This window comes from Labrus mixtus, chromosome 10 (genome assembly GCF_963584025.1).
Source record: "Labrus mixtus chromosome 10, fLabMix1.1, whole genome shotgun sequence".
Classification (NCBI taxonomy): domain Eukaryota; kingdom Metazoa; phylum Chordata; class Actinopteri; order Labriformes; family Labridae; genus Labrus; species Labrus mixtus.
In genome coordinates, this window is record NC_083621.1 from 12,183,053 (window position 1) to 12,209,403 (window position 26,351).

General features: G+C 39.3%; 4 protein-coding genes and 1 non-coding gene across 6 annotated transcripts; 1 reads left to right on the forward strand and 4 right to left on the reverse strand.

Moving 5' to 3' along the window:
• Positions 1–1,015: 1,015 nt before the first annotated feature.
• On the reverse strand, positions 1,016–5,916 carry dnajc4 (DnaJ (Hsp40) homolog, subfamily C, member 4). Its single transcript, XM_061048305.1, has 7 exons — positions 5,836–5,916; positions 4,326–4,450; positions 3,881–3,971; positions 3,316–3,497; positions 2,680–2,847; positions 2,129–2,215; positions 1,016–2,005 (listed from the first exon to the last, which is right to left on the reverse strand). Exons 2-7 carry the CDS (start codon positions 4,415–4,417, stop codon positions 1,909–1,911), a joined length of 717 nt encoding a protein of 238 aa, XP_060904288.1. The 5' UTR covers positions 4,418–4,450; positions 5,836–5,916; the 3' UTR covers positions 1,016–1,908.
• A 1,177-nt stretch (positions 5,917–7,093) lies between these two features.
• On the forward strand, positions 7,094–13,244 carry nudt22 (nudix (nucleoside diphosphate linked moiety X)-type motif 22). 2 transcript variants are annotated; one of them, XM_061048308.1, is made up of 7 exons: positions 7,094–7,226; positions 8,833–8,983; positions 9,279–9,957; positions 10,476–10,595; positions 11,147–11,244; positions 12,258–12,351; positions 12,452–13,244. In XM_061048308.1, the coding sequence occupies exons 2-7, from the start codon at positions 8,898–8,900 to the stop codon at positions 12,542–12,544; spliced, it is 1,170 nt and encodes a 389-aa protein (XP_060904291.1). In that variant the 5' UTR covers positions 7,094–7,226; positions 8,833–8,897; the 3' UTR covers positions 12,545–13,244. The 2 variants fall into 2 exon arrangements, with proteins under 2 accessions (XP_060904291.1, XP_060904290.1); XM_061048307.1 differs by having other exon boundaries at positions 7,095–7,226; positions 12,440–13,244.
• On the reverse strand, positions 12,617–18,167 carry si:ch211-107m4.1 (heterogeneous nuclear ribonucleoprotein U-like protein 2). The gene is made up of 11 exons (XM_061048306.1): positions 17,457–18,167; positions 16,386–16,456; positions 15,967–16,209; positions 15,741–15,853; positions 15,353–15,619; positions 15,053–15,172; positions 14,834–14,935; positions 14,229–14,397; positions 13,480–13,707; positions 13,355–13,401; positions 12,617–12,995 (listed from the first exon to the last, which is right to left on the reverse strand). Exons 1-11 carry the CDS (start codon positions 18,044–18,046, stop codon positions 12,957–12,959), a joined length of 1,989 nt encoding a protein of 662 aa, XP_060904289.1. The 5' UTR covers positions 18,047–18,167; the 3' UTR covers positions 12,617–12,956.
• A 504-nt stretch (positions 18,168–18,671) lies between these two features.
• Positions 18,672–23,512, reverse strand: zgc:153018 (Transmembrane protein 179-like). Its single transcript, XM_061048309.1, has 5 exons — positions 23,037–23,512; positions 21,791–21,928; positions 21,288–21,366; positions 20,136–20,513; positions 18,672–20,037 (listed from the first exon to the last, which is right to left on the reverse strand). The coding sequence occupies exons 1-4, from the start codon at positions 23,348–23,350 to the stop codon at positions 20,316–20,318; spliced, it is 729 nt and encodes a 242-aa protein (XP_060904292.1). The 5' UTR covers positions 23,351–23,512; the 3' UTR covers positions 18,672–20,037; positions 20,136–20,315.
• Positions 23,513–26,117: 2,605 nt separating this feature from the next.
• On the reverse strand, positions 26,118–26,190 carry trnaf-gaa (transfer RNA phenylalanine (anticodon GAA)). The gene has a single exon. It is a non-coding gene; the product is annotated as a tRNA-Phe (tRNA).
• Positions 26,191–26,351: the final 161 nt, after the last annotated feature.

A 26,351-nucleotide genomic window follows, 5' to 3' on the forward strand; every position in this document is an offset into this window, starting at 1 on the left:
AAACATGGAGAATACAATCTATTGATTGTTATTTAAAAATGTATCTTTGTGGAAATGTAGAAACTCTTTCCAGTACATTCCTCTGGAAATAACCAATAGATTCCAATCAACAAACTCTAAACTCTCACTTATTAAGATTCAAAATTGTATTTATAGACCTTTTTTAAAGCAGCCATATTTGCTTGACATCATAGCAGTGAAAGCAAAGATGTGAATGATAACAAAAAATGACATAATTAAAGCTCATTTCACTGAAGGAAACATCAATTGAAACTGCAGCTCCAGAGCTGTTATTGTACAGTAGCTGCATATCCTGTGTGTGTGTGTATGTGTGTGCGTGTGTGTGGACAAGAATACACACATCATTCTAGTGTATTTGGGTTATGACAGGGCACTCTCACACCACATGAGGGTGAGGGTGTCTGTAAGCAATGCATCTATGGATGTGTTATCTCATGCTGAAGGCTCAGGACGGGGGCCGCTGCTGACAAGAAGATAGAGGGGAAAAAGGCACGTTCTTCTCTTACCACACACTTCACGTGCTATTTATGATATTTCAAAGGATCATTTTATACTTGGCAAATAAAAAGGGAAACCAGCATTTTTCCCACAATGTCACCGGCAAAAAAAAGCTGTTCAGCATGCTCTTGAATGTGTCATAACTTTTTAATGTGAATATAAATATGTAAATAGACAAGCTATGTACTGTATATGTGGAGTCAGTTCATGACATCTGCTGCTCTAAATGTGAGATCAGAAGTTTAATGGATCAGTTCACATCCTCTAATGCGTCCTTTATATCTGGATGCCTCTCGCTTACTCTCCTAAGATTGATAAACTGTTAGATACAATTTTAATAGTTTGTTTTAGTAAAACAGGCCAATAAAGTACTTTAAGTTAAACAGTGGTATAAATATAGTTAAGAAAGTGAGGAGGTTTCAAACAGAGTCTGGAGTTTATGGTCAATTACTAAACCAGAAGCAAATGTGTTAGTAAGACAAATGGAAAGTAATGATTGATGAGAACAAGTTGATCTTTTAATTGTCTTGTTATGAAATCCTTTAACGTAGACGTAAAGCAGTCAAAAAAGGAAAAGAACAAAAGTCTCTAATACATAAAAGCTAAAAGGCAAAATGGTATATGTTGTCTCTGCACGTTGAAATAACCGTATTATGAACCACCTTTAAATTCAGTTTGATTATAAATAAATCCATAACAAAAATAGTCCCTTTTCTGAAGTCATTATATTGATCTTTTATAGATTCCTTCTCAAGAGTGGAGGATCTTTCATCGTGTGCACCACGCAGGCTCAGGGAGGGGTCAATGAGTAATAATAAGTATAATTGGGATGAGTAAACATGCAGAGTAATGAGTTTCCTTGGAAACCATTGTTGGTGGAACTTTTTGACTTTATGAGTAACACTGCAGTATTATAAAGCGCCCAAAGATAGTATTTTAATCCGTACAAATTCCTTTCTGCAAGAAAGATATTGGCGATACATTTTGTCTCTCATCTCCACTTGAAATATGAGACACAGTTTTATTACTAACAAAGGCTGAGGATGATAAATAACAGGTTCCTGTGAGTTCAGGAAAGGTAGTTCATCAGTGTTCACTTTGGCTCCAAGAGGTTTGTCACAGTCGCATAACTTCAAATATTAAACAACCATCTATAACTGCTTCAACAAACCAGTTCAGTCTCCAATCGAGGTCAGCTCGAACCTGAAAAAAACACTAAAGTGACCAGATGAGTCTGTCTTTAAGTCCTCGTCTTCACAACTGAGGACAAACAGCTCCGAAACATCTTTCAATAAAAACTTTAAAATCCTAAAACTTGTACCAAATTCAGTACACAGGCCGTTTAAAATCCCGTCATCACTGTTAGTCATCACACAGTTGGAGAACCTCCTACTTGTCATCTCCACTGTTGTGGATTTTGTATTTCTCCAAAAAGTCAGCATGTTTCTGTCGCAGAATTTCGGTCTGTTTCTTAAAACCGTTGATCCTGGAAAACAAAACAAAAAAAAGGTACCTTCACACTCAGCTCCCAAGCAAAGCAACCCACTGTTATCAATCAGATCTACCGTCAAACTTAAGACGGTTTCATTTAAAAAGTTCTTTCACTGACCTAGCCCTCTCTTTGGATTCATTGTAAATTTCTGTGATGACACGATCTTTCTCGTCCATGAAGTTGGTGTGAACTTCTTCCAGTTTCCTGAAACAATTGAAGAAAACACTTAAAGAAAAATAACTTTGCTTAACCCAAAAACGTGTCGCTCGGCAGGCAGCTCTGCACGTTCAGTTGTATTTATGAGTTTGTACAGCTGTTAAAACAGCTAGACAGATCATAAAGATGTGAATCTCCACAAACAGAGTCAATGTGTAAAAACAAATACAACTAGCTGGGAGGTTGTGCCAAGACACATGGCACAGAGGCATGCGGAAAAACAAACATGTTCATCTGGATGTGAATGTTTGGCAGAGAAACCTCAGGAACACAACTCAACATTTCTTTATTTCATACATTTTTATCTTTCTATCATTCACTGAGTCATTCATGGATGATTTCCCTTTAAATTGTTTCCCAAACATTACAAAGTGATAGGAATATCGTTAATATGTCACAGACCAAAAAACAAGAAAAATAAACACCCGCAGTAATTATGTCATGTTCTTTACCTGAAGAAGACGACGTGGACCCCAATGCTGAGCAACATGGTGACGATGCAGTAGCCCACCAGGCGGTAGTTCCTCCTCCTCCTCCTCTCCCATTCCTCTGCTGTCATCTCCTGTGTGTGAGACTGATTAAACTGCTCCCAGTAACGCTGGCTCTCCTGGGCATCCGTACTGATGGTAAAGTAGCAGGATGGTGATTGGATGGTGATATCAAAGGACAAATAGGACAAACGTTAAAAAAAAAAGACTACATTGAAGCCTGACTTCTCTGGGAAGAAAAGTTGTCAAAAGTCAATTTGTATTTGTGTGCATATGGCAGGACAACAACCTGAAGCGTCAAACTCTGCAGCACCTTTATTATGGAATATTTGGGGATATACATCAGAAAATTCTGGACAACATTAATTTCAGTCTTTGGGAAATCACTGATTTATTCTGCAGTGTTGGAGGTTTCAGTTGTTCAGTCCTCACAATAATGACAGATGAGAGTCTTACAGGAAGACAAACTTGTCTTTCTGCAAAAGAATATTGGCTGAATTAAAAACATCTGCACATGAACAAACTGTTAAAGACTGTGGAGGAAGGCCAGGTTACATAAGACAAAATAATCGAGCACAAGCTGGCAGACTGTAGCTTCACCTGGCTCTGTGGCTGGTGTGACTGGAGGTAGATCTGAAGACTTGGCCGCCACCATATGGATGTCTGACTTTGTAGTCGTATTCTTTCCTGCTCACATTCTTGCTCAGCACTCTGTAGGCCTCGTTCAGCTCCACAAACTGGCTGTGCAGCGCTGGGTTGGATGGGTCACTGTCTGGATGTAGCTGCAGGATGAGAGGACCGGTAACGTTGATGAGATCTACCGACTAAAACCCACCAAATGATTCTCTGCTCGTCTTGATTACTTCTATTTAAAAGCAAAATGTTTTCTTTCTTTCTCTGAAAACGATGCATGCAACTGAACCATATATATAACCTTGTTTATCTGTAAAGGGGCGAGTTGTCTAACCCCTCGCTTCTGCCAAAACCACAAGGTAAATACACATGCACATCCTTATTGACACTGGGAGCCACAATGTGAAAACAAACAGCCAGGAAGCCCTCTGTGAGAAAAGTTCTGGAGTAGAAACTATGCTGTGAAATGCTGCCCTCGTGTGGCCACATGGTTTCTTAACGTCAACGCATAGCTTGTTAAATTATGACTTACCTTCTTAGATTTGTCAAAAAATGCATGTTTAATTTCCTCCAAGCTGGCATTGGATTTGACTCCCAGGAGGTCATAGTAGTTCACAGCTTTTCTGTGGAGAGAAATAACAAAAACAAATGGGCAATAAACCTTCCACATAAAGCATCCATCCATCAAACATCCACACTGCTTTTTCCCGTTCGGGGTTGTGGGGGGCTGGAGCTGAGGGGGAACTTACACACACACACACACGGGGAGAAGCCCTGTTCAAAGGGGATTCACACCAAGGGCCTTCTTGCGGTGAGGTAAAAGCACTAACCACTGCACCACCGCACACAAGCCATACTAAAAGAATAAATACTTTTAATTATATTATTAAATAGTATGTGAAACATTAAAAATATACTTATAAACTAAATTAAATAAAGTGTATATTAAATTCAACACACACACACACACAGTTTACCTGTGTCTATAGCTCTGCGAGATCATACGCAGCCCGCTCCTGCAGCACCAAAGACAACTCTGACATAGACGCAGCTGAGCCTCCAACTGCATGATGGGAATTATCTGGGGTTCCACACAGACAACCTGTGCAGAGTAGACAACATGTTAAAATCAGATATAGGGCATCTGTGGCTCAGTTGGTAGAGTCGTCTCCTCTCAACCGGAAGGTCGAGGGTTCGATCCCCGGCTGAGCAACATGTCCGATGTGTCCTTGGGCAAGACACTTAACCCTGAATTGCTCCCGCTGCTTCAGTGGCGGTGTATGAATGGGATTAGTTACTTCTGATGGATGATACTACATAGCGATCACTACCATCAGGGTGTGAATGAGTGGGTGTGACCTGAGGTGTAAAAGCACTTTGAGTAGTCAGAAGACTAGAAAAGCATTATATAAGCTCAAGTCCATTCACCATAAAATCAAATAAAGGCTTTTACATGAGATGTGGTGAGAAAATTAGAAATCAAAATATAACAGATCCGAACGAAACCTCACAACATCTTGAATATATTTATATTAAACTCTGTGAACACCGTAAAACTCCTTCTGATGGAACATGATCTGGCTTTTTTTTTTTAATGGCACTTGAGGCAGTGAGCTTGGTTGAATTGTTGATCATTTGTATTTTTCTTTTTGTCATAACATACTTGGGAATACTCCAAGAATAAAGCATATTAACAATATCTGTTATAAACATAATTGGCTTCTCGGAAATAATCCCACAAAAATGGCTGCAGGAACATATTTTAACCTTGTAAAACTGGGTAATTGAATATATATTTAAATATTATATTGAAAACAAAATAGATTGTACTAACTTTCTGAACTGGTCTTCCATTTCAAGAATATGTAAATACTCTCTGTATATATGCCTGTTAAATGTAAACATGTCATTGAAAACAACGTGTCGTCTTTTCATTTGCCTTTAAACGTACTGAATGAAAAGAAAGCTGTCAGCAGTTTTGACATCATTTGTTGACACGCTTAGGACACAGGACAGGAGGCGGGTTCAATATTTTAGCAAAAGGGACTTTAACAGGAAATAAAAACACAAACTACTGATCCTTGCACCTGTTTGAAAACCTGCAGAAACATGAAACAGAAAGTGTTTCTTCTTGGGGGCGTGTTAAGTCCATCTTAATGCTGGATGTTCACACGTTTTAATACATAATAGTTACTTCCTGAAGCTATGCAATCAGCCGTGTAGTCCCCGTTGAGTGTGCACACGAATCCTGATGATTGAAACAAAGTCAAAAAGCGCAGAAAGCGACAGTGGGTTTCCAGGAGGAACACTTTGTCCTGCTAACTAAAGCTAGCCGTGGTTAACTCTGTTTGGCCGACATTTGTGCGTCTGCCAGCCTCATAATAATGATCTAATTCAGCTGGCTGTGTCCAATAACATGTGGATACTAGATATTTAAAAATTGCATCGAATTTAAAGCCAACCCTTTGACAAAGAAAAGTGACATACCACCGGGGCTCTGTGTCATAACAGCAGCTTGTTGAAGTGTTTTGAGAGGTTGCATAAAAGCAAGGGTCAAGTTAGTTAGAGTTCAACCGGAAGACAACAGATTTGCCCTTCAGATTAAAGTTTCAGAATCAAATCATTTCAATGACTAATAAGAGATGTTCTTCAGGCCAAAGTTTAAATGTTGTTAATTGTTTTGCTACATTATTACATTATCAAATGAGAAATGCTAATGGCGTTAATTTAATCAGATATGGCCACACTTGTCTTGATCGTTAAACTGTAATTTGCATCAGGTCTTATTCACTTTCCTTCCTCCATCAGTAAAAGTTATATTGGTTCATCTTACCTGAAGAAAGTGTGTTTAAGTACCACCTTTAAAAAAAACAGGGCCATTTCATTTCATTGGGGCCCTGGGTATCGCTCCCAGGGTCGCCGCCAGGAACTCCGGGCCCCATGAAAAGATATCACATTGGACCCCTACCGCGGCCCAAACTAACCCGGAAAATTTCTATGACCCCCACCTCCATCACACAAATGACCCATAAAACAAATATGCTTTATTTTAGATAAATAATCACTGTAATATTTCCTCATAGTTCAAAAATAAATTAAACTTTGTAATATACACACCTTTCAGACAGTTGAAGCAGGGGGGGAGAGAGGGGCCTTTGAGACAGACTCCACATTGTTTCCAGAAAGGAATTCTGAATGTTTGTTTATTTATTCAGACAATTTTAGTTTTCTTATTGTGGTTATAACTTAGAGAAAAAAGCAAAATAAGAAATACATTTTTATTTCAGGCCCATGAAGGGCCCCCCTCCCCACTGGGGCCCTGGGTAGTCAGTCCCACTTTTCCCCCCTGACCACTCCTACTTGCCCCCTCTAAGAATATGAATGTACAGTTTATAGACACAGACAACACTTTATGAACCGCACATGTTGCTCCGTGGTCATATCTTGAAACTAAAGACACAATACTTTCAACGCAAAACACGGGGCTTTAATTAGTTTGCCTACAACCGGAAGTTGATGTTTGAGCATGATTCCTCAACACAATCCAAACACGCCCCTGCACGTGTCAGTTTAATCAGGATTTTAACCCTATTGTTGCCGCGTTCCCCAAAAGTCACATGAACATCTGATGGAGCTTATTTGATCTGTTTGAATGATTTTTTTTAAAATCAAAACTGTGTTGGGTTATTTACAGTCAGTAATGGTTCAGGTAACACGTAGAAATGACAATATTTACAGTCTGGAGTAGAAACCTGCAGTTTGGAGCCTTTGTCACTGGGTGGTGATAATGAGAACTATTTACCTTGTGTTAACCGAGAGGAAGAAACTATAATCTTCACTTCTTGCCTCTTCCTCTATCAATGCTACTACCCTGTAAGGTAAGGTGAAAATCCTACAAATTTAACTTAACTTTAATTTAAATTTTTACTCTTTGAGGTTAAAGTGGGCGACTCATTAAATACAGACGGATTTGAATTTGAACTAATATTAAATCAGACGTGTATGGTCTTATTCTTTCGTGATCCTTCAGTATGCTCAGCTGCAGGGTGAACTTTGTCGTCCATTGAATTGTCAACTGTTTATGGTTTTAATAGTTTACAACATTAAGATTAACTCAAATAACTTGCAGCATATTTCTAATAGCATAAGAATAAGTGTGATAGGCGGCATATTAGCTGGAAGACGAGGGGGAGGTGTAATCATTAGATTATTGTTCATTTAGCTCCAGAGCAAGTTATTCATCTAGTGTGATCTCTTAATGAAAAACATTTCTAAGGAAACATAAACAGTAGGCTAACAAAACTACTAAGTCATACGTAGAAACACCATAAACACATTCTCCAGGAGAAGTGTAACACAAATTAAAAAAACGGAAGCAGAAGTTTTCCTTCCTACTTCTAAAAGCGACAAATGGAAACATTTTTGAAACAACTGCATACACAGATGTGCCCGTTAACAAAATCAGCTTGTACATCATTGTTGATTTGAATTCTGTTTGATGTAACCTCTACTTTTTTTTATTGGCCAGTGTTAATTTGTGACTGGTAGAACTGGTGGAGAAGGTAAATCAAGACTATTTTTACTCCTGCAAACAAGGGACCTAATCCTGTGAAAACACCTGTGGGATAGGAACATGGCCTCTTAGGGCTTTTACAAGTCCCTTTGTGCACACAATCAGAACAGAGGTCATTTATGTTTGCTTTGTGTAAATACTTCCCAGAATGAGATATTTCTCTAAGACTGAATATCATTTCAACAGCTTCAACAACTGTACGCACCCAAACCCGCTCAAAGACTTCATTATCTCTTTATATGTCTGCAGAAATCAAAGAACCTGTTTGATTCCTAACAGCCTGTTATTACTGTGACTGACTAGTTTTGTATCTAGAGGGAGCGACCTGCTGACTCATCATCAACGAACCAACACGATGAATTGCTCTTTCCTCCATTCATCTGTGACTGTGTGTGTTCTTGGTGTTTGGATACGAGGAGTGGCGGGAGTGTTCATACTGAATACTCCCCTTCACCTAAGCACAATTGTTTCCTGCATTTTTTTTCACATTTTTAGAGTGAGCTCTTTAAAAGTGTGTTTTCCCCCTTATAATTAAAAGTACTCTTTGTTTGGGGCTTTTTAGACGTGAGAATAACAGAAGCTCGACAATGTGACCATAAGTCCCCATAAAGAAAATTAAAGAAGTTGATGTGTAAAAGAAACTTTCAACATAAATTAGTAACTGCGGGGGAAAAAAAATACAAGCAACAATAAGGTTGTCATAAATAATATTTTAAAAAAGGTTTATTTAGGACTGCATTAAAAAGTGAGCTGAATCAAAAGAATATAATTACATTTAAAGATGGAAATATAAATAATAAGAGGAATTAATTGAATGATGAATAAAAAACGTAAACTAAAGCATATCAAGTGATGTGCCATTTTTGGTTGAGTTCATAACGTATTCATTTGTATATTTGTCTTCATGGCAGCATCTGTTCTCCATGGTGAGGAGATCGATGAAGCCTCCGTTATAAGCCACAGTCAGTATCAGGTGATGGACTCTGAGGTGTCTGTGCTGCTGCACTGTGCAGCCTGGAGGGGGCTACCGGAGTCGCGGGTACAGGTGGAGCTGTCAGACAGGTAAGAAGGGGAAACAGGTATCTAATCACTTCAGTAATGCACATAGGCTATAACTAACTTCCATACAACATCGCACATGGCTCAAACAGGTGAAATACGTTGTATTGCTGTTTGTCTACAGAAAGATACAGCACATTGAGATCACAGAGTGTGTCTGTACATTTCCTTTTTGTGGGATTCAACAAAAAAAGGAAATCTCCAATGAATGTAAAAAAAAGAACTTTGAGTAAAAACATGATTTCTCTTACTGTCTTTATAACTATCGTGACGTGACAAGTCTGTTTTGCTTCCACAGATTCAACAGGCGGACAGATCCGACACTGGAGTGTCAAATAGAGGAGGTTTGGTCAGAGCGAGTGTCCAAGGAGCCGTGGCTGTTCAACGGGTCCAAATTCAGACTGCACTCTTTCTGCATAGCATCTGCTATGTGTCACTCATCATTCTCCATGTCTCCTAAACACGCACACTGCGCTGGTTCACCCCACATCCCGGAGTCAGGCTGCTCACTTGATCAGGAGGGGGAATTAAAACACAGCAGACAACAAAGAGAAAAGGAGATCTTGTGGAGCAGAGATTGTCTGTTTGATGTTGCGCAGAACAATTTGGAGAAAAGAAACAGAAGTGTGAATCAGGCTGAAATCAACCAGGCAGCCGCTCGATCAACACAAGCCTCGTCTGATGAGAGCGTTTCACAGATCACAGAAGATTCCGAGTCCGGGCCACTCCTCACTCTGAGACTGGGCCTGACGTGCTACAAGGACTACCTGGGAACGAACTGGTCCTGTCGAGAGGCAGAACTGCGTAAGCTGGGAGAGGCGGAGTTCAGTGATCCCCTGGCGCTGCTGGCTCAGCCTCTGGGCGTTGGCGGAGTCCTGTGTACAAGTGACAGACAGGTGGTGCTGATCAGGAGGAGTCAGAGGGTGGCGGAGGCAGGGGGGCTCCTGGACATCCCCGGAGGACACCCAGAGCCAAAGGTGAGGAGGAGGAATGAAGTGACACCCATTTCATCGATCTACTAGTGTTGTTTTAATTTATGTTTATTCAAGAAAAACTCAATCCTGACATTTATCTTTTTCAACACATGAAATGGTAGCAGTATCACTGCAATCACATTTATAATGACAATAAAGAAAATAAAGAAATAGAATTTTCATTGCACCTGACCTCCATTTAAAAGTTTCTTCTGCATGAACATGGAACACTTCAGCCTTAGATCCTACAAAGGTTGAGGGGGGATTCAAATGTTAATAAGAGCAAATTATGAGAAGCAAGAAAGTGTTTAAAATCATAATGTATCACTGTGCACTTAGTTCTGAAAAGCAAGAATGACAACCTATCAATGATGTAATATATATCATTTCTATCTTTTCATTTTGTGAGGTGACTCTGATTTGATCCACTTCCTTGTTATTGCCTTTCTGCTCACTTTCCCAGTGAAGTGTTTGTACCAGCATGTTGATGTGTAACGGTACATTACCGCTTCCCTCCTCAGGCGGTGTTTGAGCGTCTGGGCCGGGCAGTGCAGGAGGAGCAGATCAGTGTGGACATGATGCAGCCGAGGGCGGTCGTCTCAGAGCTCTACTCATCCGTCTGCGCTGAGATCAGAGACGAGGTTTGTCTCGGTCGACGAGGTCCACTGTCAACTCCTAGTTTCTCATCAACTGCGTTTAAATCACAGATGTGCAAATAATTACATTAAGAATAAAAAATAAAAATAAAACTTTTTGTAGAATTTGGTCGTTATAATAGCTCTTAAACACAATGTTGAAGTAGGAAATATATATATTTCAACACAAACACGCAATAGAAATATAGATAGAACAAGCAAAGAAGGTGAAAAAAGTCATGAATAGATTAATAAAAGAAAAAACAACATTTCAATTGTGTAGTATATGTAGAATTATGTTGTTTTTTGTAACATCTTTCAACAACAAGCATTTTAATAACTTAATGCAGTAAATCCTGGGGGAAAGTTCTTTGTTAGATTAATAAGCCAGAAAAATATATCTGAAACTTCTCTCAACATGACCAGTGTTTGATCAAAGATGAAGAACAGAGACACTGCTGAAATCAGTTAAAATAACTTTTCAGATTACAAATTAAAGTGTGTCATAGCTGAACCTCTCCCGCCCTTCATGTTGTCTTCCCTCTGTGGGTCTGCAGGTAAATATTCCTCTGAGGGTCCTCGGAGAACCGGTCCTGATGGGCGTCGCCCTGAATCACATCAGCGCAGGCAGACCAAGTGCTGAGTTCTATGTCAGGTATTCTTCACTACAATCTTTTCTTTAGAGTAACAGTGTTAGAGCCTCTGGGTGTTTCTTTGAGTGTTGTGTCAAATGTTTGTATCTTTGTTTCTTGTCTTCAGTTTTGTGCTGCAAATGGAGCCGCTTATCATTTATCCACCTGTTTGTTACTAAACTTGTGTGAAATGGCTAAATAACACTCACACAAAATTGAATCAGTGGCACAAACAAAATCAAGATATAAAGATTGAATGGATTGTAAAATGATCCACCGGTCACCAGGATCAAGAGCTGCAAATGGTTTCCTTCTCTTTTTATGTTACATCGTTTATCTGTACAAATAGTAAAGCAGGGATAGGTCACACCAAAACAACAGTAAGCTAGATTTATATTTCAAAAATGAACTGTTGAGCAAATGTTTATTTAATTACTGAGCCATTATATGGAAAGCACCTCTAAATCTTTAAATAAAGGTTCAGTACAACTAGCCAAATATATCCAATGAATATGGGCTGTAGTCCCGTGTGCCTTCCTGCAACATGATGTCTCTAATGAAGAATATGCTGATTTAAATGTTTAAATCATGGCATGGGATGATTACTTTAAGTGTCATTGTGTATTTTGTATACAAAGTTTAGAAAGACTAATACAAAAAGATCTGATAGAGCCAGACAGCAGAAACGTCCATCTGAAATAAAGAATGAATAATGTTTGATGGAAGTTTGTCTGTGTGCGCCTTTTTGAAAGGACGGCTAAAGATAGACAGGAAATAAGAGGAGAGAGAGAGAGAGTGGGGGATGACCAGCACTAATTAGCTTAGTAAACTCCCGCACGCTGTCTAATTTGTAAACAAACAACTATTGGCAATGTTTTGGTACCAGACCTGCCTCAGGCTAACAGTCACATCAGTAAGCATCAGGACCAGTAGTTGAACCTGCGACCAGTACAACAAGGACTGTAGCCTCTCTGTCAACCTCCACCCCTGGCAGTTTGTCTTGATGCTGAGTTGGTTCACGTCTGTGTGTTCATAGTTGCTCATTGACATCAGAAGAAGTCAGAGAGTTGTACTGGAAAGGAGGCGCGGAGGCCAATGAGTCCACAGATATCGTCTTCCTCGGCAGAAAGGTCAGCTACCTATCCTTAAAGTCATACTTGTGTAGAGAAAAAAAAAAGATAGGAGGAACATACATTTAATGGACTCTGAAATGTACAGGATGTGTTGCAGCTGGACAGACGCAGCCCGCTGTGGTCCGAGCTGTGTCCTTCTGCTAAAGGAGCCGTGCTGCTTTATCAGATGGTGAGGCCAGACGAAGAGTGAGGAATGAGAGGACACGACGCATGAGGGGAAAGAATCACGTTGAAATGATCAAACTCAGACAGAAACATATGATTCAAGTTCAGGTATTTATTAGTCTTTGCTAAATAGCACACTGACCAATACTGGAAATACTATTTATACCATTTACACTCTGTACAGGAAATGTGAGAGCATATTTTAAATACAATTCCAAAAGTGACTTTATTTTAAATTGTAAACATTATTTAATTTAAAAAAAAGACTGATTATCTCTTTGTAACATTACATGTTGATGAACTGTGGTTATCTCTTTAATTTAAAATAGATGGTATTATTCAAATGTTTTTCTATTGTAAAAACAAACAGTGCAGCTGTTATCTTCTCGCTCCAGGTTTCTTCATCGGTAGCCTTCATAGCCGCTCATGCCAAAGTCTCAGTAGTAGAAGCTCTGATTCAAATGCCCTACATTCCACTGAGAAGGAAATGAAACCAAATAACAATGAAATATTGTTGAATTAAAACCTTAAAATATCATTCCTGAGTTTCGTATGAATATATTGGGGTTGATTTTGTAAATGATGGCAATCTTATCTGAAATATTCATAGTACTTTCAAATGGCCCTTACACACTGTCATATCTACCTGATGTATAAGTAGAAAATAAATGGTTGTAAATGTTACATCTTTGATTAAAATAGTTAGAAGAATGGATCTGAAAATACACATCCCGGTGTATTTGTATTTATTATTTTTCTTCACACGACTCTTAAAGTGTAATAGAACATTAGTGAGACTCATACATAGCAGAACATGAGCTGAGAGAGTACTCACGTATGTTGGCTGCTGCCTCCAAAGCTGCAGGTTCATGTTGTTCAACCCTATGAAGAAAAAGTAAATCAACAAACATCTTACATGATCATTTCAATGAAAAACTGTCATTCATTCCTTCCCCTCACCATAATGTCCAGTCCACTGGATCCTGTGTGAGGGTGGAGGACTGGGAGGATAGGGTCTTCTCTTGTGAAGTCGGGGTTTCTTCTTCTCTTGTTTGGTGATAGGGGGCAGCAGTCTGTGTGCTTCCTCTTTATATTTCTGCAGGAGTGTCTGCGCCTGGTCCTGAGGCAGCTCCACATACAGCAGCTCGTCCACCAGCTCACTGCGCTGCTCTGGAAGACTGCAGCTCGCTGGAGGAAAGAAGCAATGTTTTCAAACACACACACAATCTGTATTCAGTTCTTCAGCAGTTCAAATTGAATATAAATGAAACCATGCAGTGAAACAAAAAAAAATGTGTTTGTCAGGGGAGGTTACAGTTGTCGTAAAGGCGAATACGCTGCTATGACCCAAACACTTAACTTCAAGTCAAACCAGCAAATTCAGACGTACAAAAATCTGAAAATTAGACATCAAGGAATGTGCTGCAAAAACAAAAGGAAATATGTTTGCAGTATGTTTGTTTCCCTTCACCTTTCTGCAGAATATTTTTTCATCACATTTCCATTGTTGTATTTGTTTATAACATTTGTATCTTGTTGGCCATCAAAGGAGTGGGATTAAACGACTCCCAAAGAGAGAATTATGTTTAAAGTCTTTTTCTTTTTTAATACAATAGATTAATTTATTATAAAAGCTGCCAACATTGGTTTATTCCACCTCACTTTGTCATCCTAAACGGCCATGGAGGTCTCCTGTATTGAATCACTACCTTGCAGTTTGAGCAGAGAGGTGTCTGGTATCTGCTCCCCGTCACTCGTTTGCTGCTGGCACAGTCGTCTTCTCCACTCTTCTGCTGAGGGAAAGACCACCAACACTCTGCGCCTGAAGCCTGCAAACAGCTGCAGCTTGTGACGGCGTGCAGAGAAGAGGATGTTGCACTGGAAACAAAGATAATGATTAGATAGAAAATGATAGGCTAACATTAACATAGAAGTTGAAGGGGGGGGGGGGGGGGGGCTGTGTCCGATCATTGTTGAAACGTTCTATACATGACAATCCAATACCTGATCATATCATTCAGCAATGCTGGTTTTGCTTCTTGTAGAACTAAACAGAATTTGAACTGATCTCCAAAGCTCAAATTTTCTGCCAGTATTTGTTTGAATAGCCGACTGCAACAATAACAACACCTTCAGAGAGAGGCCGTCCAAAAATGTGCATCTTCATCCCTATTTTTTAGGATTTATTAAATCTCACTCCTTTCCAAGATAGAACACTTTTCAACTATACCCATAGTAGTTCACTTCAAGCATACCGAACCTTTAAAAAAAAAAAAAGGAGCTACACTTGGACGTATTTAGAGTAAAGTTCTACCTGGTCGAGGATGTAGTTGCCAGGAGTCTGAGCGGCCATTTTGATCAATTCAGTGAGACACTGAGAGGCCTGCTGCAGCTTGCTGTCCTTCTGTCCACCACTCTACACACAAACACACACACACATAATGGAACACTGTTGGATCAGTGGGTCAGACACCGAACATCATGTCCGAATGTGAATATAAAACGTGAGCGTGAGACTAGAAGTTTGACTGACAATCATACAAGCCAGCAGCTCCTCTGTGCCCAGAAGTGAGTACTTCTTCGGATGATGCTTCATGTGAGAGCGAGCCCAGCAACTCTTCCCTGAGCCAGGAAGACCCACCATTAGCAACACCTGAGGGAAGGGAGCGTAAGATTCAAAGTTGTCATGCTGGTTTTACGGAGTAAGGGGAATGCCTCAGCAACTACTGGATGGATAAACATGAGATTAGGCTCCAATTTTTAATGATCTCCTCAGTATACATAGTGGGGTTTTTTTTTCCATCCAGCTAAAAGCTTATCTACTGAGTCTCACCTCACACTGTGCCCTGACAGTAGGAGCCAACGTGGCACGCACTCTCTGCTCAGCAGAAAGAGCCGCCAGCGGTGTAAACCCAGGAGGGCCGGGGTACCAGGGAGGAGCTGTGGGGTCAAGGTTGAGTCTGAATGAACAGCTCTTGCAGAGGACGTGCGGGAACAGAGCACCCCCCAACAGCACAGAGGCACCCAGGCAAAAGGCTACACCCAGGAATCGACCGTTCTTATGGAAGGAGAGCTCAACAGCACCACCTGTGGAAAATAACTGTCAAACACACAGAAATAAGAAATGATGCCAAATTGAAAAATAGACCACATGTAACTGATAAATTAAGACAGAGAATTTTCTGTAAAAAAAAAAAGGAAAACAAGAAAAAGTCACTCACAGCGTAACAACCAATGATATCTCCCTCTGAGAATTGTTCTCCAAAGTCTTCCTCCTTCCCACCTGAAACTTTTTTACCGCGCCCGTCATAAGCGAAAGACACTTCATCTTCACCTGGTGTAAGACATGTAGAGAGCCAGACAGACATAGAAGCAATGAAGCTTACTAAGAATAAACATCTCTGTGAAAAGGTGAGTGAGTCAAAAAAAAAAATTGATCCTATTTACCCAGGAGCAGAGAGCCGTTAGCCAACGACCAACCAACTCTCAGGCCGTACAGGTCCATGCCTGCATGTTTTTCCAGCTCAGTCGTCAACAACTTTCTCTCCAGTCTCACCTCAAAGCCCACCCTGCCTTGCAGAACCCCGTGTGTGAGCCTGCAGCCGGACCACAGCAAAGGGAATCGTTCCCAGAAGCGAGGCTGGCCGCACGAACCATCAGGACTCGCCTCAAAGTGGAGGTGACCCACATCTGTGCAAACAACAACAAAAGTCAAGCTTTAATCTCTCTCTGAAATGATTGTATGACGAGGCATTTTTGTTCAAGAAACTGTATGTTATGGCGCCACTTTTGCAACAAAACCCAAAAAAAAACATGGTTCAAATCCCTCTAACCCTAGAGGGATGGTAAGTATTGTACAGACTTACCTAGACTGACTTTATTTTCATCTTCCTCCTTTGCCTGGTCTCTGTCAACTGGAGGTTGTGGTGACTTGGCTCTGGTGGACAGGAGAGAGGGACACATGATGCTTGTAATACTGTTTTCAAAAAAAGGCAAGGTGTAATAAAGACCCATCCTAGTTAAAAACTAAATGAAAGCTATAAGGAGCAGTAAAGCAAGAGTTGTAAAACCTGCATAACATTTAATTACAGTAAAAAATATTACAGGATATTATAGAAAACATGTACTTAATGTGTTTTTAGTGTAATGAAAGAGCTCTAGGTTTGTGTTTGTGTAACTTTGTGTTTTAAACATAGGACAATCAATACACACGTTACATCTAGACGTTCATTTTATCAACTTGAAAATCAAGGCTATTTTGATCCCATCCAAAATCCTTCTCACTGTTCTTTCCAGACTAAAAGGATTGTGAACATCCAGGAAAGTTGGTCTTTCAAATTCCACTATATTTGTATATGAAAGAGGTTCCAGTACAAAAAGTGTGTGCAAACCCCCCCATTGGATAAAATTAACACGTCTGCCCATCACGTATGTACATTCAGCATGTTTAAAGATTAAACAACTGAATAATGAAGGCTGCTGTGAATGGCTGCACAAGATACTAATAAATCATGGGGGGGGGGGGAATAATTCAGAGGGCATTCAATATTGTCTGCTGGGGAGGAGGGAGCACAGAGAGAGAGACAGGAAGAGACTGAACAGACTGGTCAGGAGGGCCAGTTCTGTCTTGGACTGTCCTCTGGACTCTGGAATCAGACTCTTTAACAGCATCACCACTCACATCAATAACGCTGTGTGTTTTTCATTTTAATAACAATAACTCTTTCCACAAGTGGAAGTGTAAATACCTTGTATTATTGTATTTTTTCACCCTTTATTTAACGGATGTAAACATGTTTGATTTTTAACTTCTTGCTGTTGTAACACAAACATTTCCCCCGTGGAGGATCAATAAAGTTTATCTTTATCTTTTGTGTTGGCCGACTTTAAGTTAGTTTCTCTCATGCTGTATCAGCTGTCAAGCCAACATTTTCTACCTTTTGTATCGTATCTCCTCTTTGAACTCGTAGAAAGCTCTTCCTCTCCTCCCCTCCTCTGGTGACTGAGCTCCCCGGTCATCTCCCCGGTCAGCTCCTCGGTCCTCTCCTCGGTCATCTCCCCGGTCAGCTCCTCGGTCATCTCCTCGGTCAGCTCCCCGGTCATCTCCTCGGTCAGCTCCCCGGTCATCTCCTCGGTCCTCTCCTCGGTCCTCTCCCCGGTCAGCTCCTTCCTCTTCTTGGTTCTCTGGTAAACACTCGGAGATAAACTCGGAGCCTGGTTGTGGTGTTGGTCTCCCAGCATCAGCCTCTGTTTGTGTGGCAGAGTCCGTGTACTTTCTGACACCTTCAGGTTCACTAACCTCAGTTTCTGTCGGTGAAGCGTGAACCGTCTCTGTGAAAGGTTCGGTAAAGTTATCATTTTGTAGTTTTGGGTTTCCTTCGACGTCTTTCCCACTTTGACCCGCTTCCAGTGCCGACCACAGCCGACCCACCAGCTCAGCCTTTAGCCCCATGCAGTCCAAATTAAGTTCTTTAAGTCTGGAGCGCAACTCGGCAACTTTTAACCTTTTAATGTCCGTGAGCTTCATTGTTTTCCTGAGTATAAATCTGCTGTCGGCTTATTGGAGGAAAGTCTTTTTTTTTTAACAAATGAACCCAAAGTAACAGTCAAAAAAAAGCCCCCAGATCAAAACATCGATTCAACATGGTGCCCTGGTTTGTGATTGGCTCTTCTCTACTTCCTCGTTTTAATGTTTGGCAGACTGGAGACCCACGAATACTCCATACTGCCATCACAGGATTAGAGACTTTACTACACCTGGAGTCAAACAGCATGATCCCACAAATGTGTGATTTTCCTCTGCTGTTCATACCAGTATTGTTACTTCAAGTGAGAAATCCAACTTTACGTATTGACTCAGTAGTTACAATAGTTATAGAGGATGTATAAATGTTGTGTTTTAATGTTTTTGGTACAACAAAATTGTGGCACAGCCTATCTAGTCGAAATGTAATTTATTTATTTATGTGGATGATTGTAATTTTTAGTATGCATGTAAGGTGAAGCAAGACTTTCCACAATAGGAAATCTTTTATTTAAAAAAACAGAACCCCCCCCCCCCCAAAAAAAAACACAAAAAAAAAAACACATGAATGTTAAATAATGTCAAACAGAGTTAGGTTCAAAAAGTAAAAAAATGTGACAATGAACAGTCAGATTTCATATTTTACATTTATTTTTCAGTAGAATTTCTGTCTTATCTCTCTTTACTTCAGATATTTTGCTCCACTGTTTGTGTCTCATTACAACCGCTTGGCTCAATGATAAAAGAAAAAAAGTATAACCACGAAAGCAACTTCTTTCCTCTTCACTGACACTTTTGGGCTCTGCAGAAATATCTCTCCATATGCAAATGTTCACAGATCTGTGAAAGTTTACCTCCTTTACTTTTATCATCAAGTATCAATGGAGAGAATTTGTCCTGCTTCATTACTGCCCTGTCATGGTTGTCTCCACACAAACAGAATCATAACAACAGTCGTCACAAGAAGTGAGAGGGTCAGCAGGGATTCTTTCTGCTACAGAAAACAGAGTATAAAGTCATGCTCACACAGTGAGCCTGTTTTGTATGGTAGCTCAGTCTCACGCTCACCACGTGCTTCACATTTAAAGCTTCAGTGCTACATCTGAATATTACACTCAGAACGGTCAACAGAAATGTATTCTCCACAATGAGGTCAGGTGAATAAACAGAAATGTAAACAACCATGCATATATTAAAAAACACAGTTGATAATTCACCTTCTGGTTGGTTTTGAATGACACTTTGAATATTAGGTCGCTGAATACATGTGCTTCAGTTATTCTGACGTGTTCTCTTTTTCATTTCCTTGTTTAGTCCCTTCTTGTCCCCGCTATTTCTAAGTTATGTCCTTCAATTACTTTATAACTATAATGTTGTAATAGTTAAGAGATACGATTACAATAAAGTATATAAAAATCTAGGATATGACTAATGATGTTTACACAAGATTTCAACTGAATGGAAGAAAATTATCAGGAAAACCAGTTTTTCCATATTGGGGGCACGCAGAAGAAAAGAAAAATCGAAATGAGCCTATTTGTGTGCAGTTCATCAACTAATGAAATTAAAAATTAATTTTACCATCCAGTCACTTGTACTAAATCGACATTATTACTGCTTACTTTTTCTGGCTCAAAATAATATCATGAAAAGTTCAGTAAATAAATCATTTTTACATAAAGCAGATAAAGGGTCTCAGAGGAATTTAAAAAATAGTTTTTTTCCCCCCATATTTTAGAAAAATATTTGTTTAGATGTCGGACTGAAATGTAATACATACATGAAGAGGTACACACTGTTGTTTTTGTTTGAGGTGATGGACAGCAGTGTTATGTAAGGTAAGAAACATAGGCCCTGCTGATACATCATTACATTATGTTATATAAGCTGACAGATAATGGACTTCAGTATTCAAAATTCCAATTAAAATATATACATGCTGATATTTCTAGAGAAAAACGGGAAAAAAATGTTTTTCCATTTAATTTGGCAAGCTTATGTTTGAGACTTGTTTTGATTTGACGGAGAATAAAGAGACTGTCAGTGTTCTACGATAAACTCACACCCTGTTTCTAAACCACCTGGAACACACTGCGTCTTTGGGATTCACTGACATTTCTTGCTACTTCTAGAGTGTATCTGTCAGGCGTTGTTATGTAAGATGATAAATGATATCTTAACAAAAACATATCCATAATGTACATGCAGTAGTGAGAGCTTTAGAGTGCAGCTTTAAGAATATGGTCTTCTTTCACTTCCATACACACACACATCAGACCAGGAGGGTGGATGATGATGCAGACTGTGGAGGTGAGGGGGAACGGCTGTCAGAGGGACTGTGTCCCAGCAGCATCTCCTTCTCTCGGGGACGACATGGTCTGCTTATGTGCTGGCTGTGAGAGTGGTAGAGCCTCAGGAAAGCCAGGATGGACTGAGTCAGCCACAGCGCGGTCACACACCACAGAGACACCTGAGGATAAGGAGTGGGAATTTATTAAGCTTACAGAAACATCAATCAACTCAAGAACTATGTTCACTTCAATTTTAAATAATAACTGCTGCTGTGTGTGTAAACTCTGTTTAGATATATAAAACACAAATGTAATATTCTACCACCATCTGTTGGTTTCAGAAAATCAAGCTGCTAGTCACTGAAACAGGGCACCGGTGGTCAAGCAGTTAGTTCACACGCACAGAGGCTGTTATCCTAAAAGTGAAAGGCCTGGCTTTGAGTTTGACCTGTGTCTCTTCTCCCTCATGTGATTCCCTACTGTTCCGACTATCTGCTGTCCTCTCTGAATGAAGGCATTAAGGCCAACTATAAATTTAAAACAACAACAAAAAAACACTTAAAGTTCAACTGACTCTGCATGTCCGATCCCTCTAAGTAAGAGTAATGATTTCATAACCAGTGAATTTGACTGATCAATAACTTTCAGTAAAAACTTCAAAGTCCAACACTTCGCACAAAAAATAATTCAGAAGTCTGTTGCACACTTAAAATAACGTTACTATATTTAATTACTTTGGCTTGAGGTGAATTCTCCTGAGAATATCCTGCCGCGTTCTCACATCTGCTAACTCAGACTTGCTGCTGAAAAAATAATCGGAGGCTGGCAGGAGAAAATCCAGGTGGAGTCGAGTGAAAAATGTGGCTGTTTGCATTCACACATACAGCTGCTCCTGGAAATATCAGGAGTTTTTTTAGGAGTTTTCTGCAAGTGTAGTTCCCTAATTGTTTTACCTGTGCCAGATTGAGCTCCATGTAGAAAGAGGAGGTGTCCACATCCAGGTAAAGTGGAAAAGACTGGGACTCTGCACAGCTGAACACAAACAAACATGTAATGAGAAACCACACATCTGCTTTATAAATGTATCATCAACACTTGATCACATGTTGTAAAGATGTAGCACTGCAGTTGGGATACATACAGATGAATATCATGACATTATATAAATTAGGGCTGGTTAAAAATATCGATTCATCAATGCATTGCAATTATTTTTTCCCCAATTCAGGGAAATCCTGAGATCAATTATTCAACAAATAACAGAAGGTACTGTGATTAGTTATCTGGTTATTTCTGTCATCTAAGCGTATTATTAAATCTATAATGAAACATTTGACTCGATATCTAATAGATATTGAATCGTGACCCAAAGAATTGAAATCAAATTGAATTGTGAGGCTGTGTACAATACCCAGCTCTAACAGAAATGTGACAACAACAGTCAGACAATGAGTACCTGAAAGGCCGTGTGTTGTCATCGGTCACTGTGTCACACCAGGAAACCAGCCCCAGGGACAAGATAACACTGGCCCCTCCAGATAGGAACAGCACACACACGCTCAGCAGAACCGTCAGGAAGGATGAGAACAGGGTGCTGGGCAGAAACACACATGAAACACATCAGACATCACATACGGCTAAAGATATACATTGGGCATGAGAGTAATCACAGCTAAGAGAGCTGAAACGACAAGTCTGGTAATCTATCATTTGATCATTGTGAAATGTGTCATGTTAAAGTACTGAAGAATATTTTAGGCATTTTTTTTCACACCAAAATGCAACAATTATCTGCTTCCTGCCTCTCAACTGTGAGGATTTGCTGTTTCCTTGACAAAGTGAACTGAATATTTCAGAGATTAGGGCTGTTGGTGAGTTAAAAACAAGGCAATTGAAAACATTTCCTTAAAGAAAACTATGAATCAGTTGGGCTCCAATAATGACTAACTCTGTGATTAAGAAAAGCCAGCTATTGTTCAGTCAGAGAATCTGTTTGCAGGTGTCAATACGCATTAACATTACTTCTAGTATGGACTTATTCAAGGTTTGTTTCTGCATGAATACGGATGTTAATTCATTAGGAGCATGGGCATTTACTCAACAACACATGCTGTGTGTTACAGTGTATAATATATATGTACAGCCTCTAAAAATATACTCAAACAATCTGCTTTTTAACTCTAAATCATTGCACTTCTACTACTGCAGAAACACAGCACATCAAAAAAGTGACAGCTTTTACTTCAGTTAAAAGGACAAAAATGTTACTCAGCCAGATATACTTAAAGTGCCAAAAGATGGCAAATTTCAGATGATGCATATGACATCATAACTATTCAGCAGGTATACAAGGGACTTATTAAATTACATTATATGTCCTATCTTATAATGATCATACAGTAGTAGCTTTTACTTGCCACTGTAACTTTGATAAATGTTATAACTAGAGTAACAAACATTTCAATGTATTATGCAATTAAGTAATTAAATATTTGCCATTAACACGTACAAAAGTAGAAGTAAATTGTCATACAAAGTAAATAAACAAGTAAAGTAGGCTGCCTCTAAATTGTAATACTTAAATACTTGAGTAACCTTCATTGCATGTCACCACAGTACATGATATCAAGTCTCTCTACTTGTGCTGCCCTTGTAGAGTTAACCAGAGAATTGGGTCAGTGGTGATGTGCCAGTGGACTCACTCGTCATGTCGTCCGTGCAGATAGAAGAGACATCTCCAGCCCTGTGCTGCACCGTACAGCACCGTGAAAATACCGACAAATGTGGAGAACTGGCAGGCTGCCGGCGGTCCCCACTGCCGTACCACCAAGTGGGCCACGTCTCCCGTCATCTCTGCCTGGGTCTCTGTCCTCCAGTAGCCGGTGGAAAATAGTGCACAGCGGCCTTTGAAAGCGGAGCCGTTCAGAGCCATGGGGACGACCACCAGCAAGCCCGCAACGACGGACAGGGCGTGAACCGTGCAGTGGGCCAGCAACAGCCGCCGGTCCAGCTCCATGTTAGAAGTCGAACAAAGTCCCAAAAGTGAAAGTATTCATGCAATTAAATGAATAAGTAAGAACGACACTGGGACATTTCAACGCATTCCCGTTGTTTACCGTACAACGGTTCACCGTGCTGGTAGGTATTTAAAGATGCCTGGGCGGGGACCCGGTCGTCAACAGAGATGGGGAGGGGCAAGTACTGAGGTCTCACTCCGCCACTATTTACAAGAACCACACACAACAACAAAAAAATAATCTAGTTTACTTGTTTATCTTCTTTGAATGAATCACACTGGATCATAACGACAGCAAAAAGCAATGAAGATACAAACTCAGTGACAGACCAACAAACGTGGTCATGGTCTGAGTTTTTCAAATATGATACTTACTAATTATAGGGGCCAAAAAAAATCTAACAACAAAACAACTATGTTTTTTAAATATTATTTAATTTTAAGACAAAAATAACCCAAAACTTCACATTTTTCAAAGCAAGTCCAGTTTTTTTTATATATATAATAATATGCTGAAAGCTCTCAATTGCTGAGAGGAAAACTCCCTTTTTTGTTAAACTGGGTGTTCGAGTAATTTTTGATCAAAGTGTTACATCTTTTTTTGTATAAACGATCATTGGTTGCTCTGCTAGAAAAATCATCCAGCAGTGACGTAGTCGTGGCGACATGTCGTTGTTTTAGACAACTTGCCTCCTTGTATCAGCTCATGCAGGAGAGGATTGATTAATTGATTGATTGATTAATCACGCCGCAGACAGAAATGATTGTCTGCAAGGTATCTTTGATGAATAGTCTGATCAGTGACGAGAATCATCAGACATTTCGGGCATTGCAGCACTGTGCAGTTTGGTCTAAGTTTATCCAAATTTGAGTCAGTCAAAACTTTACACTAGAAACTTTTTTTTTTTTTTTTTTACTTTAACTGACTTAGCATAAAAATACATTTGCATATCTTTTCAGTGCATTTGCTAACATGTAAAAAGTTAACCTCTTGCACTATGGAGTTCTGGTGGTGAAATTTGAAAGATGATAGATAGATAGATACTTTATTGATCCCGAGGAAAATTCAAAAATTCAAAGTTGGAGAAGTGAAACAATTCTGTGCTATATTTTCTGAACTGAGTACACAAACTTCTCTCAAAGAAAAATGTGGTCCCTGGAACACTGTTTAGAGCTTAAAAGCTACCAGGAGAGTTACCCCCCTCCATAACTTCAAACTATCATTTTATCTTCAAACAGTGTTAGAGGGACCACATCTTCCTCTAAAAACAGATTTATTGAATTATGGACATATACCACAGAATTTGTACACTTGTCCAACTTTCAAATTTCTCCACCAAAACTACACAGTGCACCTTTAAATATACACATCAAGTTATAGGCCTACTATTTGTCTTTCTTGTTCTCCATGCTGTGCATTATAATCCTTAGTATGTTACATATTACAAGTTAGCTGTTACAAGACTTATTATTTGCCTGACTTTGTCATGATGGTTTCAAATAGCAAACACAGATATTCTAAAATTCTAGAGAACCCCATGCATCCAATTACCTGTCTGGTTAAAGGGATAGGACAGAGAAACATTACTATTTACAGAAGCACAACAGACAACAACAAAGCTGGATGGAACTAAGGTTCACGTTGCGTTTGGAATATATAGCCTATTTTAAATGTTCCCATAGGGTCTAAGGTGGATGCCTGTGTGACAGACACAGCTGTCCAGTCCCTTTTCCCCTTTCATCCTATAAAGAAAACTGGTCTTTACTGCTATTTTGGTATAAAAATGAAATCTTAATAAGCCTATGTGTAAAGATATCTTCTGTTTTAATAGTGTGTTGTAATCCACCAAATGAGCAGAGAACACACTGTGAACTCTAACACAAAATGAATTAATAAACATATTACATTATCTGTACAAAGAAGTAAAAACAAGAAAGAAAAAAGTAGTCTACTTAAAAAGTAAAACAAGAATACATCAACACACTACATGAATAAAGGCAACGTGATGAATGTGCTTCCATCATGAAATTATAACTACAATAGCATTTATTCTTTGGGGTTCATTCAAAAAAATTACACTTCTGATTTACAATTCACAGACAAACAATGAAAACAGGTAGACTAAATGGTATAGAATATGATTTTTGTCCGTTTGGTTCACGCTTCACGTTATAAACATCATAAACCTTAAAAACAAAAAACAGTGCAATTATATAATGTGAAAAATATGTGTGCAATAACCTCAGGTGCAATAAGAGATAATAAGTGCAATAAGAAAACATATTTATATTTTCATTTCATTGTACAGTGTTCCCCTTGTGTTTCCCCATTTTTATTTTTTTGTATTATATCTTTGCTTTAATACAGTGTATAACTTCTTAGCTGTTAATACAAGTTATTTATTTTTACTTTTTTGTACTCTTTTTTTCTTATAATGCTATTCTATTTTATATATAATTTTAACTTTCTTGTAGAAGCTGACTCAGGGAGAAACGCACAAGAATTCCAATGTACCTGTACCTGTGCAAATGGCAATAAACATCTATTCTATTCTATTCTAAAGTTCTTATGGGCAAGCTGGCAATATTTGAACCAGGCTAACAAGAGCAGCTGTGGATTTTTAAAATTAAAGGCATTTTCTATTATAATTCCTTAAGTTAAAATAATATTATACATTTTAAAATGTATACACATATCATAAAATCTAACCCGTTTGTGTAGCCCTACTGAAGACTAACCAGATCAAGCTATGCCAAAATGTCAAAATGCCGAAACCCGGGATCGAACCAGGGACCTTTAGATCTTCAGTCTAACGCTCTCCCAACTGAGCTATTTCGGCGATGAATCAGAACGAAGACGTATTCTGATTATAAACATTGATTAGGATTACATGACTGGTGTTGTTATGATGTTATCATGTTATGAAGAAAAGGCCAGAGTATAAAGACGCTTCAAACTATCATGTTAACGTCGTGTTTCTGCGCCTCTGCAGTGACTTGA

Excerpts from the sequence above, each read along its gene's own strand:
- dnajc4 (XM_061048305.1), bottom strand. The coding sequence starts at position 4,417 with ATGCAGTTGGAGGCTCAGCTGCGTCTATGTCAGAGTTGTCTTTGGTGC. Across the intron at positions 3,972-4,325 it reads TCGCAGAGCTATAGACACAG|AAAAGCTGTGAACTACTATG; the intron begins GTAAACTGTGTG and ends TTCTCTCCACAG. Across the intron at positions 2,216-2,679 it reads GTCCACGTCGTCTTCTTCAG|GAAACTGGAAGAAGTTCACA; the intron begins GTAAAGAACATG and ends CAATTGTTTCAG.
- nudt22 (XM_061048307.1), top strand. The coding sequence starts at position 8,898 with ATGGACTCTGAGGTGTCTGTGCTGCTGCACTGTGCAGCCTGGAGGGGG. Across the intron at positions 8,984-9,278 it reads CAGGTGGAGCTGTCAGACAG|ATTCAACAGGCGGACAGATC; the intron begins GTAAGAAGGGGA and ends TTGCTTCCACAG. Across the intron at positions 12,352-12,439 it reads TCGTCTTCCTCGGCAGAAAG|GATGTGTTGCAGCTGGACAG; the intron begins GTCAGCTACCTA and ends TGAAATGTACAG.
- si:ch211-107m4.1 (XM_061048306.1), bottom strand. The coding sequence starts at position 18,046 with ATGAAGCTCACGGACATTAAAAGGTTAAAAGTTGCCGAGTTGCGCTCC. Across the intron at positions 15,173-15,352 it reads CTGTCAGGGCACAGTGTGAG|GTGTTGCTAATGGTGGGTCT; the intron begins GTGAGACTCAGT and ends CCCTTCCCTCAG. Across the intron at positions 13,402-13,479 it reads CCAGTGGACTGGACATTATG|GGTTGAACAACATGAACCTG; the intron begins GTGAGGGGAAGG and ends TTTTCTTCATAG.
- zgc:153018 (XM_061048309.1), bottom strand. The coding sequence starts at position 23,350 with ATGGAGCTGGACCGGCGGCTGTTGCTGGCCCACTGCACGGTTCACGCC. Across the intron at positions 21,929-23,036 it reads CTGCACGGACGACATGACGA|CACCCTGTTCTCATCCTTCC; the intron begins GTGAGTCCACTG and ends GTTTCTGCCCAG. Across the intron at positions 20,514-21,287 it reads TGGAGCTCAATCTGGCACAG|GTGTCTCTGTGGTGTGTGAC; the intron begins GTAAAACAATTA and ends CCTTATCCTCAG.